This window comes from Balaenoptera acutorostrata, chromosome 15 (assembly GCF_949987535.1).
Source record: "Balaenoptera acutorostrata chromosome 15, mBalAcu1.1, whole genome shotgun sequence".
In the NCBI taxonomy this organism is placed as follows: Eukaryota; Metazoa; Chordata; class Mammalia; order Artiodactyla; family Balaenopteridae; genus Balaenoptera; species Balaenoptera acutorostrata.
Window position 1 is genome coordinate 71,940,720 of NC_080078.1, and position 16,067 is coordinate 71,956,786.

At 46.4% G+C, this 16,067-nt stretch overlaps 1 protein-coding gene across 2 annotated transcripts in view; it reads right to left on the minus strand.

Annotated features, from left to right (window-relative positions):
* Positions 1 to 16,067, minus strand: part of PTPRT (protein tyrosine phosphatase receptor type T) — an 803,133-nt gene that overhangs the window by 41,958 nt on the left and 745,108 nt on the right. For both annotated transcript variants that reach the window (XM_057529518.1, XM_057529519.1), the window contains exon 19: positions 9,982 to 10,058. In XM_057529518.1, coding sequence (XP_057385501.1) covers positions 9,982 to 10,058 — 77 coding nt within the window. The remainder of the gene's footprint in view (positions 1 to 9,981; positions 10,059 to 16,067) is intronic.

Sequence of the window (16,067 nt, forward strand, 5' to 3'; positions counted from 1 at the left end):
ACATTTCCCAGAGAAGTGGCAAGGATTAAATAAGATAATGCATGTAAAATGCTTAGTCCATCACTAAATGTTAGCTATTATTATAGTTCCTTGTGAGGGGCCCGTACAGGCTTGCCTTGGAGCCATGGACTGCCAGCAAAAATCAGATGGCCATCAGTTATGGCTATGCGCCCAGAGAAAGGTGGAGAAGGAATTTTCAGGTTTCTGTGGGATATCAACCACCACCAAGTCTTTCCTGAGCCATGATTATATGCAGAACACTGTGCAAGGCCCCGTAGGGCACCTGAAAGAAGAAAACAATCACCTTGCTGGCTCCTTGCATCAGTAACAATTAGAAAAAGATGCCACACTGCCTCTCTGTGCTACATGGCTGGGCTTGGAACTGAAGTTCCTTTCATTGGGGTGGGGGGACCCCAGGTAGGTGTGCCCTAGAGACTGATAAAGCCACTTTCAGATTCAGAGATCAGCTTCTGATTTCCCTGTACATTTCAGAGTCTTCAGCAGGCCCTGCTGGGCTCTGATGTGTGGTTACTCCAGTGCCCCATAATCCTAATCATTGGAGAACGGTTGAGGACAACCCTCTCTTTTGTCTGGGCATGTCCTACATGGAGGGTCCCCTTTCTTGTTACAGAGAGGAAGTATATCATATTGGGTAGAAGTTCAAGTTTTGGAGACAGATCGGTACTTAGTACATAACATTGAACGTAATTAGTATTTATTGAATGAGTAAATACATGAATGAAAGGATAAATTTAAAAAATATATAGATGCCAATTATGGAGCCTGTTGGTGGAGAGGGTGTTGGAAAGTCCTGAAACTCCACTTTCTTTTATAGTTAACTTATCTCAGGAGAAAACAAACCCGAAAGTCTGATGAACACCTATTTTTGTCTTAAACATTGCTCATGAGTCTTTGTGTTCTGCTGAGGAGGATAAGCTGCCTCAAGATCCTCTTCTTTAGGAAATTAACCAGAAAAGTCATCTGCACGGTTCATGGAGAAACAGACGTGGTGTCTCAGAAGTTCTGGATCCACTTTCTGATTCAAAGATTCATTTCTGAGCCCCCTGTACATCTCTCTACCTCAGACTTCCACTTGCTCCATAAATGTTTAGTAGGTACTTTGTAATAATTACCTGGCATACTCTAGTAACACCTGGGTTGACTGTCAATAACAACCCAAGGCCAGTGTCATGGCTACAACTGTTGGATTAACCACCAGAAATCAACAGCCCCACCTAAACTCTTTGTTTGAGTGGTCCTGTCTTCTTAGTGAGGTGGTCAGCTTCTTGAGGACAAACACTGCCTCCTAAGTTTTAAAAAATTTTCTGTGGAGCCTAGCACCGTGTGAAACTCAGAGCAAATGCCCAATAAACAAGCTGTTGAGAGACCAACCAGAAAGGAAGCACATAATTATTAAAGAAATGCAAATCAAATGCACAATGGGGTACCACCTCACACTGGTCAGAATGGCCATCATTCAAAAGTCTCCAAATAACATGCTGGTGAGGGTGTGGAGAAAAGGGAACCCTCCTACACTGTTAGTGGGAATGTAAACTGGTGCAGCCACTGTGGAAAACAGTATGGAGGTTCCTCAAAAAAACTAGAGCTGCCATATGATCCAGCAATCCCACTCTTGGGCATATATCTGGACAAAATTATAATTCAAAGAGATACATGCACCCCTATGTTCATAGCAGCACTATTCACAATAGCCAAGACATGGAAACAACCTAAATGTCCATTGACAGATGAATGGATAAAGAAGATGTGGTACATATATACAATGGAATACTACTTGGCCATAAAAAGAATGAAATAATGCCATTTGCAGCGACATGGATGGACCTGGAGATTATCATACTGAGTAAAGTAAGTCAGAAAGAGAAAGACAAATACCATATGATATCACTTATATGTGGAATCTAAAATATGACACAAATGAACTTATTTATGAAACAGAAACAGACTCACAGACATAGAGAACAGACTTGTGGTTGCCAAGGGGGAGAGGGGGTGGGGAGGGATGGATTGGGAGTTTGGGATTATCAGATGCAAACCAGTATATATAGAAACAACAAGGTCCTAGTGTATAGCACAGGGAACTATATTCAATATCCTGTGATAAACTATAATGGAAAAGAATATGACAAAGAATGTATATATATGTGTATAACTGAATCATTGTGCTGTTCAGCAGAAATTAACACAACATTGTAAACCAACTACATTTCAACAAATTAAAAAAAAAAAAAAAGAAAGGCAGCATAGCATGGTGGTTTTATTGCACGGACTCTGAATTTTAACTGCCCGGGTGTGAATCCTGGCTCTGTCCCTTTTAGGCTGTGTGGTCTGGGGCAGGTTACTTAACCTCTTTGTGCCTCAATTAATTTTTGCTGTTAAATGGGGATAACAGCATTTATATTACAGCCTTGCTGTTAGGGTTGTGAGTTAATATATGACAGTTACTATGTATCAGGCACTAGTCTAGGATTTAACATATATGTCTTTGCTATTATTATTATTTTTTTGTGTATCTGGAAAGCATTCATTGAGTGCCTACCATGATTAAAAGTCTGTTTTGGCCATCAGGGAGATCCTGAGATGGGAAGCCCTTCCCTCCCCTTTGCTTTCCTGCTCTGCCTATAAATGTAGTAACTGAGCCCTTCTCTGAGCCGTGAGAGGTAGGAAGGAAGATGAGAGGCACAAAGAGCTCTCTGTTCCTTTGAGTTAAGACGGACAGTGCTTCCCAGGCTCACAGGAAGAATGAGACTATGTGAGTCTTCTTGAGTAGGCTTGGGAATAGAAAATAGTACCCTACAGTGTGGAAAGATGCGGTTTCTCAAGTCCATCCTCTTCTGTCATCCCCACATCATTCCTTCTGCAGCCCTCATCCTCCCTGATCTGGGCCAAGACAATAGCCTCATGCTGGCCTCCCTGCCTCCAGTCCAGTACCAGAGCCCATCTGCTTCCTGCCAGAGTGAACTTCCCAGTGTGCATCTGATTATGTTGTTTCCCCGCTTAAAAGCCTGCAGTGGCTCCCCGTTGCCTGGACAATAATGTCCAAATGCCTTAGTTTGGGACTAAGCCCCTGTCTCCAGCCTCATCTCCAGCCTCATTTCCAGTTGTCCCTCTCCGGGCCCTTCCATGTACCCTATGCCCCAGCTTCCCACACTGCACTTCAAATGAGCCCTCCTTCCTCCTAAGCCCTGCAGGGCTTGGTAGATGCCCAATTAGCACCCTTACAATGTATGTTGCAATAAGTTTCTTTGTTTTTTTTAAAATACTTTCTCCTTCTGGGCCATGGGACAGGCCACCCAGAGCTGGGTATAGTTTTCAGCAGAGACTGGTCGGTGGCATACATACATGAATATGTCTTTGAGGTGAGGTTGGGGCATTCCCATAAGGCCTTAATTGGCAGACAAAAGGCAAAAGACAAAATGCATGGGACGTGGAAGATTCTAACACACTTCAATGTCAACGGGATGAAATTCTGAGCAAGAAATTCACATTTCAACTGTGGGAGTTAGATGACTTAGTTTCACTATTTTGTTCATTCGTTTGCTCACTCAGTCCTTCAATATTCACTTGACAGGTATTAACTAAGCATCTACTACTCTGTACAAGGCACTGGAAGTACAAAAGTGGACCTGATGGATGTGGGCTCAGATTCTGAGCAGCTTGTAGACATCAACAAAATGGGATAAAGGCCACCAAGAGGAAGATGTGCAAGGAGGCCAGAGAAGTGTTCTCTGAGGTCACTGCAGTTGAACTGGCCTCTTAAGCCTAGTTTGGGCATTTCAACATCCCTGTTATTCCCATTTCATCCCTTCAGCAATAGTCTCAGTTTTCCTACCACCCTCCCCATGGCTCACTGGCTGTCTTGCTCTTCTTCAGAAGCAGCCATCACGTTTCCACCTATAGGCCTTAGCACTGTCCCTTACCCGTGCCTGCTGTGTCTGTCCCCACATAACCGAGTGGTTTGCCCTCCTCTTCCATCCAGGCTTCTGCTGGGACGGCAGTCACCTCCACAGACAGCCCTTACCTGCCCACCCTGACATCCTTGGTTTTTTTGCTTTCTCTGGTTTACTTTTCTTCAGGGCACTCACCACCAAAGTCTTTGTTTATTTACATGCTTATCGTCTGTTTTCCCAGTCAAATGAGAGCTCCAGCAGGGCAGGGCTGTAACGGGCTTGCTCACGGCTGTGTCCCCAGCATGGAGAAGTCTGCCTGGGCAGTCAGCGCTGATAAATGCACACAGAATGAACGCATGCATGCTGCGCTCCTGTCCACACGTGGCATCCGAGTCAAGAGACCCTCTCTGGCCTCCAGGAACCCACGCAGTCCCCAAGAGAAAGCATTCTAACCACCTGACTCTTCAGCAATGGAGATGAAAGGAGACGTACTGCTCAGTTGGGGCTGCTCTGGGGATGTCCCAAGAGCTGGTACAGAAAACTTCCTAACCTGAAAAGAACTTTGAGTTCACTTAAGTCCCACCTACACAGCACGCACATGGCCTGCAAACCGGCACTGGGCCTGCCTCCATCCGCCTGTGAGCAATGGGAAAGAGCTTTGCATCCAACATGCATTTATCTCACTCCACGCTCATGCATCTGTTACTTACTGGGGACCCAGAGACGATATTTATTTCCAGACTGGTAATTTATAACAGATTCAAGTGGCCAATACATTCTCGGGTGTGCAAACAAACGTGCCGGAGGGATGGTTCAGACAGGAGGAGAACCACAGCCTCTGGAGGCCTAGACAGGGCTGGCCCCATCTAGCTCATTATCCAAATGGAGTCGTTTCAATGAATCGTCAAGATCCAATTGTGGATAAATGATTCTAGCACAGGCAGTTAGCCCTCTGGAGTGCAGGGAGGATTTTGGCTGGGTGGAAACCAGGGCCAAGGGGTGAGCCCTAGACAGCTACCTAGGGTGTGTCTGCCAGGAATCCCCATAGAGACCCTGGGAATTTTGACTTTGCTGGAGTGTATAGGGGGTCACGACTGATGTGATTCCCCTCCCCTCCACCCTGTACTGCTCACACTGTGCTAAAAGGAGCTCAGGCTCGGTGTCTTCTCTGTCCCTCCACTGACTCTCTATTCCCTTCCCTGCTCTGCTCGTGCCCTGGGAGGTTGATCTGTATAGACGACACCATGGGCTTCCATGCCCTCCAGCTGCTACTTGGGTTTGGTCATATGGACGACACCATGGCTTCCACGCCCTCCAGCTGCTAGTTGGGTTTGGTCATATGGATGGCACCATGGGCTTCCATGCCCTCCAGCTGCTAGTTGGGTTTGGTCATATGGACGACACCATGGCTTCCACGCCCTCCAGCTGCTAGTTGGGTTTGGTCATATGGACGACACCATGGCTTCCAAGCCCTCCAGCTGCTAGTTGGGTTTGGTCATATGGACGACACCATGGCTTCCAAGCCCTCCAGCTGCTAGTTGGGTTTGGTCATATGGACGACACCATGGGCTTCCAAGCCCTCCAGCTGCTAGTTGGGTTTGGTCATATGGACGACACCATGGGCTTCCATGCCCTCCAGCTGCTAGTTGGGTTTGGTCATATGGACGACACCATGGCTTCCACGCCCTCCAGCTGCTAGTTGGGTTTGGTCATATGGACGACACCATGGCTTCCAAGCCCTCCAGCTGCTAGTTGGGTTTGGTCATATGGACGACACCATGGCTTCCAAGCCCTCCAGCTGCTAGTTGGGTTTGGTCATATGGACGACACCATGGGCTTCCATGCCCTCCAGCTGCTAGTTGGGTTTGGTCATATGGACGACACCATGGGCTTCCATGCCCTCCAGCTGCTAGTTGGGTTTGGTCATATGGACGACACCATGGGCTTCCATGCCCTCCAGCTGCTAGTTGGGTTTGGTCATATGGACGACACCATGGGCTTCCATGCCCTCCAGCTGCTAGTTGGGTTTGGTCAATGCGGAGCAGAAGCAGGAGCTCAGAGGCCATTGGGAGGTTGGGGTGTATGTTCTTTTGGGTGTCTCCCTATCAGGTCACCATGGCTTGGCCTTGACTTTCCATCAAAGGCTACAGCGCCAATCAGGCAGCCCCCTCCTTACAGCTACTCTCCCTGCTCTCAGGAGCTTGAGAGCTTCCTGCTGATTCTAGCCTGGGGATACTGAACTCCTGCCACTTTGCCTCCCCCTTTAGTTTCCTTTAATCCTGTTCCTACTCTTATTAAATTCCCTTTGAGTGACCCTCTGTCTCCCAGTGGGACCCTGACAGATAGACACTTCACATCAGTTGTCACATTCTGGCGGGTTGGCATCATCCCATTTTACAGACATCAGAATGGATAAATAATTTACCTAGGATCATAAAGCTAGTGAGCAGAAAGGCCTGGATTCAACGTGGCCTCTATAAGGACTGAATTCATGTCACGACTTTGGTCTCGTGAGCCCTTGACTCTAACCACAGCACAGAGTCCAGTATCACTTATTAAGACAGCATCTAGCAGAGACTGTTTGGCCTGTCTGCACAATCTACTTCCTAGAGAGAGGGAGAAGGTGGGCAGAGAACTGGATTCTAGCTGTGTGACCTTGAGCAAGCCTCTTAACCTCCACCCCTGGCCTCTTATCCTTAAAGGCTCTCAGAATGCATTGTGATAATAAGAACCTGGTAGAAACGGGTGCTGTTATTAGTACTGGTGTTGCAGAGATTCACTTGCATTTAAAGCAGTTTCCTTTGTTGCCTATAAAACACCAAAGTGCATCTTGGCTCTGACCGCAGTCACATCCTCACTCAACTTGGGATTGTCTATCCAGGAAAATGCCTTTTGCTGGAGGTTAGCACTCAGGCAATGAATGCCAGATACGGCAACTTGGGCCAGCAGACCCCTCGTGGGCATGGCTGTCAGGGCTGCCACATCCACTCAGCCAGAGTCAAAGTCAAGGAGAAATGGCAGGAACCAACTCAGTTTGGTTCAGCACGTGCTGCCCGAGTCCCCACTGTGTGCTGCGTGCAAGGTGGTGTCTTTTGAGTGGGTGAGAGGAGCAGGACGAAGAGCCCTGGCCTGGGAGTCATTCGGGTCTGGTTTCTAGCCTGCTTCTGCCACTGACCAGATGCCCACTCCCAAGCTTTGCAATCTCTTTAAACCTCAGCTTCCCTATCTGGAAAATGGGGGTGGTCACCTACCTTAAAGGGCTATGGGGAGGTCTCAATAAACAGATTCATTTAAAACCACCCCTCACAGGGCCCAAGAGTGACTCATTTAGAGCCCTGGGCTGTTGTCATTGCATTACCGTCGTTATTAAAGCCAGCAGGGCATGGTTGGGGAGGCACCGATGATGCAGACTCCTGCTGTCCCCTCCTTCACATCCTGGAGAAGTTTCATAACCTTGAGAGCCCCAGTTCACTCATCTGGAAATGGGTAGTAATGGCATTTACTTTGTGAGTTGTGATACTAGTTAAGGCAGTGTTAGTACACTAGAGGTGATCAATAATTCTTAAGCTACCATCGGTCCTTCTTGCCTGACTACCATTGGCTAACTCTCACTCATTGGCTAAAGCAGCACTGTGTCACCTCCTCCAGGAAGGCTTCACTGACCACCCCACTCCCACCTTGAGGCTTTGATTTTCCTTTACGTTCCCATGGCCCCTGCTCTTCGAGGGTCTCTTTTCTTATCTGACTCCCTCACCAGACTTGAGTCCCTTTTAAGGTCTGTGTTTCCAGCACACAGTGGAGGATCTGCTGTGTGTGAGAAATGAATACTAGATGCATGAGGGAAAGGCTGAAGGCATGATGGGTGAATGCTGAGTGCTTTCTCCAGGTTGAAGACAGGCTGCTCAGAACTGGCCATCTCCTTGTGAACTTCCTTGTTAGCCAGAGTCCAGGCGGAGAACCACTCCAGGTGTTTCAGACAGAGGGGATTCAGTATAGGGAGCTGGTTATACAGGTGATGGAGGAGCTGAGTTGCAAAACGGAACAGTGAGGCCACCCAGAGATCGGCAATAGTGAAAGGATGTGGTCACCCCTAGAACCAGCAGATAACAGGAGACAGAGAAGCCACCAGAGCCAGGAGCTGGGGCCACCTTGTCGAGGCTGGGTCACTCTGGTGGTCCTGCGTGATGGGGCCGCCGATGGGATGCAGCCACTGCTGGAGCTGCCATCCCAGGAAACACGAGAGGCAGATAAATACGATGGCTTCTCCCTTCCCATCACCTGCCAATCTCCCATCGCACCTTCCTTAAAGGGTCAGCCCACTCTCCTCCCTGCACACACGCACACACATGCACATACACACACACACACAAAGACGCACATGCACACACACAAAGACGCACGTGCACACACGCACATACACACACACCACACACGCACATGCACACAAACACGCACACACAAACGCACATGCACACACACGCACATAAACATATGCACACACAGACGCACGTGCACACACACGCACACACAAAAACAGGCACATGCACACACATGCACAATGCACATGCACACAAACACGCACATGCACACACAAAGATGTACACGCACACACACAAACATGCACACACACAATGCACACGCACACAAACACACGCACACGTGCACACATGCACATGCACACACGTGCACATGCGCACATGCACACACCTGCACATACACACATGCACACACACAAGCACACAATGCACACACAAACATGCACACATGCACATATGCACATGCGCACACACACACACGCATACCAGCAACACAAAGCAGAACAGGGAAGGACAAGGAATAGATCTGAGGGCAAACAGGCAAATGCCTAACACAAGGCGCAATACACAATGGGGAATTCAAAAGCATGCCACAGTGCCTTATAGCTTCTCTATAAAAACACTTGGGAGTCAGAGGCAGCAAGGTGGATCTCTGAACCTTTCGTAAAGGTTCTTGGACTCCTAGCTGAGGTCCTCAGAAGCCTGGCTTGCATCGGTCATTCTGGGATGTCTCTCTGGTCCCAGTGACCATGCTTCCCTTTTACAAACTCTCTTACTTCCGTGTACGCCCGTCTTGGCTCCTGTTCTATTTAGTTCCTTCCTCCATATTCCCTGGAACACTGCAGCAGCCCCCTTTCCTAACTGGGGGTCTTATTCCCAGACCCTCTTCCCTCTCATCTATCTTACCCTGGGTAATAGATAAATCATTCCAAAGCTCAGCTCTGAACCGGTCACCTCCTTGATCAAAAACTTTCCACAGCTTTCTCTTGCCTACAAAATAAAGTCTGACTTCCTACATTTGATCACAAAGCATCAGTGATCTAGCTCCAACCTTATTTTCCACTATTCCCATTATAGAGTCTCTGCTCCCCTCAAACTGAGCTGCTACATACCCTCTGCTATATCTCAGCTTGTGCTTTTCTTTGGCCAGAGGCCCATCTTCCCCCTCTTTGATTTTAAATTCTACCTGTGCTTGAAGCTTTGGTTCACATCAAACTTCCCATTCCTGATAGAAGAGTGACTTTTTCTCTCCCACCTCTGAATCCCTGTAGCATTTTATCTGAACTCATGACACTCACCACTTTCTAGTCTGCCCTGGAATTATTGATGTGCACAGCTTATCTTCCTGCTAAGGTTTTAGAGGGTAGAGACCATGGCATTTTTAGCTTTATGGTTCCCATAGCATCCAACATACAGTAGGTATTCTGAAGTTTTTGTTGCATAAATGGCTGTACCTTCAAATAAATGAATGAATGGGTAAACGGACATACATACAAAAGAATTAATGGGTGAATGAACAAAACTGGCAATCCTGGGTTCCCACAGAGCAGGCTACTCCAGCCAGCCTGAAAGTGGATGCAGCTTTAGGTGGCTCATCAGCTTGGGTTACACTAGTTACAGGGAGGAGCCAGACCCTCCGGACCTGTTCTAGGAGGGCCACTGTCTGGGGGAGCGGCTGGGGGCATAGCCACAGATCTTGAGCCTACTGCAGCCAACCCCAGAACCCAGCTGCCCAGCCCCGTGGAGAGCCTCACATCAATGTAGTTGGCGTTGATGTAGTCGGAGTGTGGGTCTCCATCCAGCACCAGCAGCCTCACTCGAGAATGGTCATCTGCAGAGAGAGAGAGAGCAGAGAACAAGGGGGTGGGTGACGAGAAGGCTTCGGGTGAGCGCTGCCCTGCTTTAGGGCGACCGTTTACCAACCATCATGTACCAGGCACCACGCTACTGACAGACACGCTCTCATTTAACCCCTAGCCTCACCCTCGGTTATTATCCCCATTTACAGATGAGGAAATTGAGGCTTAGGGAGATTACGGTGCCTTAAAAAAGGGCCTGTATATGCTGCTTCTCCTTTTTTTCCACCCGCCCTTCTGATTCCGGTTTTGTCATTACCTACCGGGGAGAGTGACCTGCTTCTTTAAATTTTAGTGATTTTGTCATTAAAATGGGGATGGAAACGCCTTCTCCAGAGGACAACGCAGGAAAGACCATATGAAAACACCCAGGAAGCGAGAAGTGTTAGATCCAAATTAATATGCCCCATTTTCATGCTTGCCTAAAACTGGCAAATTTACCTATTTTCCACAACTGCACAAATGCTTGCCTTTTGCCTCTTGGAATATTGCTGCAAATAGACTGTCGGCCGCATATTGTTATCAGTACTATCATTCAAGTGAAGCTGACTAAATCATTATATTAAAAGAGATCATCAATAACTAAAACTCGTGTTATAGAGAATACCATTTCAGAAACAATCTAGGCACAAACAAGATTTGCAGGCTTTAGTCAATGGCACGCGTACTTCAAATAACACCCAATAAAAATGATTAAAAAGAAAACCTGTTACAGCAGAAGAATCAGGCTAATCCTTTACAGTTAATTAAAGTGAGCTCCGATATGCTAGAGGACACGCAAACAGAACACCTGGGTTGGGTCTGGTGGGGGGGAGGGGCTCAGTTTTCCGTCCCCGTCACTATGCACGTATCACCGCGTGTTGCTGCATCTACTGGCCAGGCCACCTTACTCTAGGGCAGGGCTAGGGCTCCCCATAGGTGGACTGGAGAACTCTGGGCACCCCCCAAGGGTGTATGGGGATCAAGGAAGTCGGGTCACCATATCCCATTAGCTTTTTCCAGAACTTGGCAGTTTACAAGGCCACCTATTACTACTAACTGGAACCCCCATGAACAGGGACATTAGGTGTTTTGCTCCTTGTTCCATCCTCTGCACGCACCTGTGACAGGTACTCAATAAGTACTCGGTGAGTACATGAATGGATTATCTCACTGGACTCTCACAGTGACCCTGGGAGAGAAGTAAGACGGATGTTGTTAACCTTTGTTACAAATGAGGAAACTGAGGCTCCCAAGGATTGACTGGCCACATGGCCAGCGGATGGTGGAGTTTGGAAGAGTGGGGTTCTCTTAACTCTGAGCTCAGACATTCCTGATTCCCCAGAGGGGTCTAAGCAGGATAGTAGAAAGTACTTCAAGGGTACACAGCAGAGGGAATTAATGACAGAGAAGTGGTTACCTGGGTGATGGAAGAGTTGAGAGGCTGAAGGGAGGAGGGAGAAGTAACTCAGAGATAAACATCAACAAGGAGACACTGCCTCCCCAGGGTCGGTGGGACAGAGGGAGGAAGCGAGGGCACCAGAGCCCAGGGGTGGGGGCCACCTGTGGAAGCTGGAGCTGCAGTGGGCCTCTCTGGTGGGAGCTGGAGAAAAGGAGGAGACTCCCTCACTGTTCAAGAAGGTGCCTCTGATTGGGACAGAGAGGGAGAAATACCCCGGCTTCTTCCTTTCTCCCACCTTCCAATCTCCAACCAGTGCACGTCATTGGCCAAACAGCAGCCAGCTGACAAGAGAGGCTGAGAAATGCAACCTGCAAGGGTCAGATCCCTATGATGGAAAGTTGAGCAGAAGAAGGCAAGGAATGGGACCAAGGATGGACAAGCAGGCCGGGGTTGGACAGGACACCACCCCACGACCATTCATTCATTAACTAATTAATCAATTCAAAAATAGTTAAGTGAGCATCTGCCATGCGGCAGGCACTGTGCTAGACACTGAGCTACACTGGATGCCATGTTTCTTACTCATCATGGGGAAGAGTTTCCGTGGAATCAACCAGAGGGAGTTGGGGGGAGGTCTAAGTGATCCCTTTGGGTGGGTGGCGGAGTGGGGTGTGAAGTGGGGAAGGAGTTTGAAGCTAATATTTATGGAGTTGATGGTAGATACCAGAGGCTTCACATACATTATCTCACTCAATCATTTATTCCTCCAAATTGCTCCACAGATTATTATACTAATGATGTAGTATTTTTATTCTTCCCATTTCACAGATGAAGAAACTGGGGCTCAGAGAGATTAAGCAAGTTTCCAACATTACACAGCCTACAAGTGGCTGGGATTCTATCTTAGGACTGTCTGACCCTGAATCCCTGCTCTGTTCACACGATGTGCTGTCCCTGGACTTCTAGCATCTCGCAGGTACTGCAGTCTGTGCAAGTGTCTGGTCCCCAGCTCCTGCAGTGGGACGTCCTGGGGGACATCCACCCAGCAGGGGTTCAGACAAGACCCAGCACCTGACTCTGAGCTCAGACTGTTAAGTCTTGTTACCAGCAGTTACCAAAACTGTAAGGCTCAAAAAAGTGAAAAATGCATAATGTGTTTTCACTCATTGGTTTCACTAATGACTTATCGATTCAAAAAATCTCCTTTATTTATTGAGTTATGCCTGCCCTTGAGGTCTAAAGCACTGGAAACAGAGATTCTGTTGTAAAACGTTGAAAGGGAATTTTCATTAATATAAAATGAAATTGAAAGTCTGAAAGCAAATATGATTAAAAAGAAAAAGAAAAGAAACAAACTTATTTCTTTTAGTTTTATATTCTTAAAGATGAGAGTGCCTCTAACCACCAGATGATGGCGTTTGTCAATATCACCTCTTTATTCATTAATTGAGAACAAATTCACTGAGCACCTACTACACACAGGCTTGTTGAAGGGACTTGGAAAGTATTTTCCAAGTGCTTAGGGAGTTTGTCAATGTCGTGGGGGAGACAGACTGTACACAGAAGTGAAATTTCAAGGTCTAGAAAGTGGGGACTAGAGGGCTTTGTGAAGTGATATGTGAATGAGGAATTGAAAGTAAGGCTTGACCAAAGGACAACGAGGAAGGGTCTTTCCATCAGAGAGAACAGCAAGAGTGAGAGCAGAGGTCCTGGAAAAGCAAGCATATCAGCGACCTGCAAACAGTTTCTTGTCTTGTGAACATGGAATGGGAGGCAATTAGCAGTGGGAGAAGAGGCAGAGGAGGTAGGTGGGGGTTAGACTGAAGAGGGCTTTCTACGCCCTATTCAGGTACTTAGATGCAAGTCACCATGCCGGGCTCTGCAGAGCATCCAAATAGAGACTATCTTCTGAGACTGTGAAAGGGTACTTTAGTACAAAATGATCAAGATTTATTCCCACATGGGCTAACCTGTGGCAAGTAGGACAGTAGACGTGGTGATGGGAGGTCTGAAGCTATGGGTCAGATCTGGGTTCAGATCTTAGCTCCATCACTTAGCAAGTTAGTTGATCTCTCTAAGCCTTGGTTTTCTTAGGAAAATGCTATAGGGCTCAATACTATATAGCTCACAGAATGTTGGGAGGATTAAATGAGAAAATGCAGGCATGAAAAGTGTGAGGACGTTAAGAGAATGAAAAGATGAGCCACAGATTGGGAGAAAAAGTTTGAAAAAGACTATCCGATAAAGGAGTTGTATCCACAGTATACGAAGACTTCTTAAAGCTCAACAATAAGAAAACAACCCAATTAAAAAATGGGCAAATGATCTGAACGGACACCTCACGAAAAAAGATATATGGATGGCAAATAAGCATATGAAAAGATGTTCAGTATCATATGTCATTAGGAACTGCAAATTAAAACAAAAAGATACCTCTACTCACCTACTAGAATGGCCAAAATCCAGAACCCTGACAACACCAAATGCTGGCGAGGATGTAGAGCAACAGGAATTCTCACTTATTGCTGATGGGAAAGCAAAATGGTAGCGCCACTTTGGAAGACAGTTTGGAAATTTCTTCCAAAACGAAACACACTCTTATCATATGATCCAGCAATTACTGTCTGGTATTTACCCAAATGAGCTGAAACTTATGTCCACACAAAAACCTGCACATGAATGTTTATAGCAGGTTTACTCATAATTGCCAAAACTTAAGAAAAACCAAGATGTCCTTCAATAGGTGAATGGACAAACAAGTCATGGTACAGCCACGTCTTTGGTAATATAAAGAAATGAGTTCTCAAACCATGAAAAGACATGGAGGAAACATAAACGCATACTGCTAAGTGAAAAAACCCAGCCTGAAAGGCTTCATAGTGTATGATTCCAACTCTATGACATTTTGGAGAAGGCAAAACTATGGAGGCAGTAAAAAGATCCGTGGTTGCCAGGGACCTGGGGGGAGGGATGACTAGGCAGAGCACAGGGAACTTTTAGGGCAGTGAAACTTCTGTATAATACTGTAATTGTGGATATGTGTCACTGTACATTTTTAAAATCCTACAGGGGCTTCCCTGGTGGTGCAGTGGTTGAGAATCTGCCTGCTAATGCAGGGGACGCGGGTTCGAGCCCTGGTCTGGGAAGATCCCACATGCCACAGAGCAGCTAGGCCCGTGAGCCACAATTACTGAGCCTGCGCGTCTGGAGCCTGTGCTCCGCAACAAGAGAGGCCGCGATAGTGAGGGGCCCACGCACCGCGATGAAGAGTGGCCACCGCTCGCCATAACTAGAGAAAGCCCTCGCACAGAAACGAAGACCCAACACAGCTATAAATAAAATAAATAAATAAAATCCTACAGAACTGCACAATACAGAGTGGACTCGAAGGTAAACTGTGGACTTTAGCTAGTAATAATGGATCGCAAAGCACAGGGAGATCAGCTTGGTGCTTTGTGACCAGCTAGAAGGGCGGGATAGGGAGGTTGGGAGGGAGGGAGATGCAAGAGAGAAGAGATATGGGGATATATGTATATGTATAACTGATTCACTTTGTTATAAAGCAGAAACTAACACACCATTGTAAAGCAATTATACGCCAATAAAAATGTTAAGAGAAAAAAAAAACCAAACACTAAAAAAAAAAAAAGATGTGGTGTATATATATATGATGGACTATTACTCAGCCATAAAAAGAATGAAATTTTGCCATTTGCAACAACATAGATGGACTTGGAAGGTATTATGCTAAGTGAAATAAGTCAGACAGAGAGAAAGGCAAATACTGTATGATATCACTTATATGTGGAATCTAAAAAATACAACAAACTAGTGATTATAACAGAAAAGACGCAGACTCACGGATACAGAGAACAAACTAGTGGTTACCAGTGGGGAAAGGGAAAGGGGAGGGTCATTATAGGGGTAAGGGATTAAGCGGTACAAACTGTTATGTATAAAATAAGCTACAAGGATATAATGTACAACACAGGGAAAATAGCCAATATTTTATAATAACCATAAATGGAGTATAACCTTTAAAAACTGTGAATCATTATATTGTACACTTGAAACATATTATATTGTACATCAACTAAACTTCAATAAAAAAATGAGATACTACCTTACAAAAAAAAATGGATCAGTATTGGTTCACCAATTGTAACAAATGTATCACACTGATGCGAGCTGTTAATAACAGGGGAAACTGAAGGGGGATGGGAGGTAGGAGTAAACAGGAACTCTCTGGATATTCCGCTCAATTTTTCTGAAACTAAAACTGCTCTTAAAAAAAGTGTGAGGACAGTGCCTGGTATGCAGCAGGTGCTTAATAAATGGCGGTTCTGGGCTGGATGTGAGGCAGGCAGTGAGCTGATGGCGGAGACGGTTAGAAACTTAGTGCTTCCCATTTGCCCTTCTGTACAAAATGTAAATCCATCTTCCTGCAGAGGCAAAGAGTTACTGTGTATATTCATGAAAGGGCAGAATTCAGCTATAGGTCCACCAGAAAGGCATTGCAAGGAGGAGCACTGCCCTCATGGTTTATTTATTCCTTCTGGGAGATGCTAATATTATTCTGTGTCCCCTTCTCCTTCTAACTTTA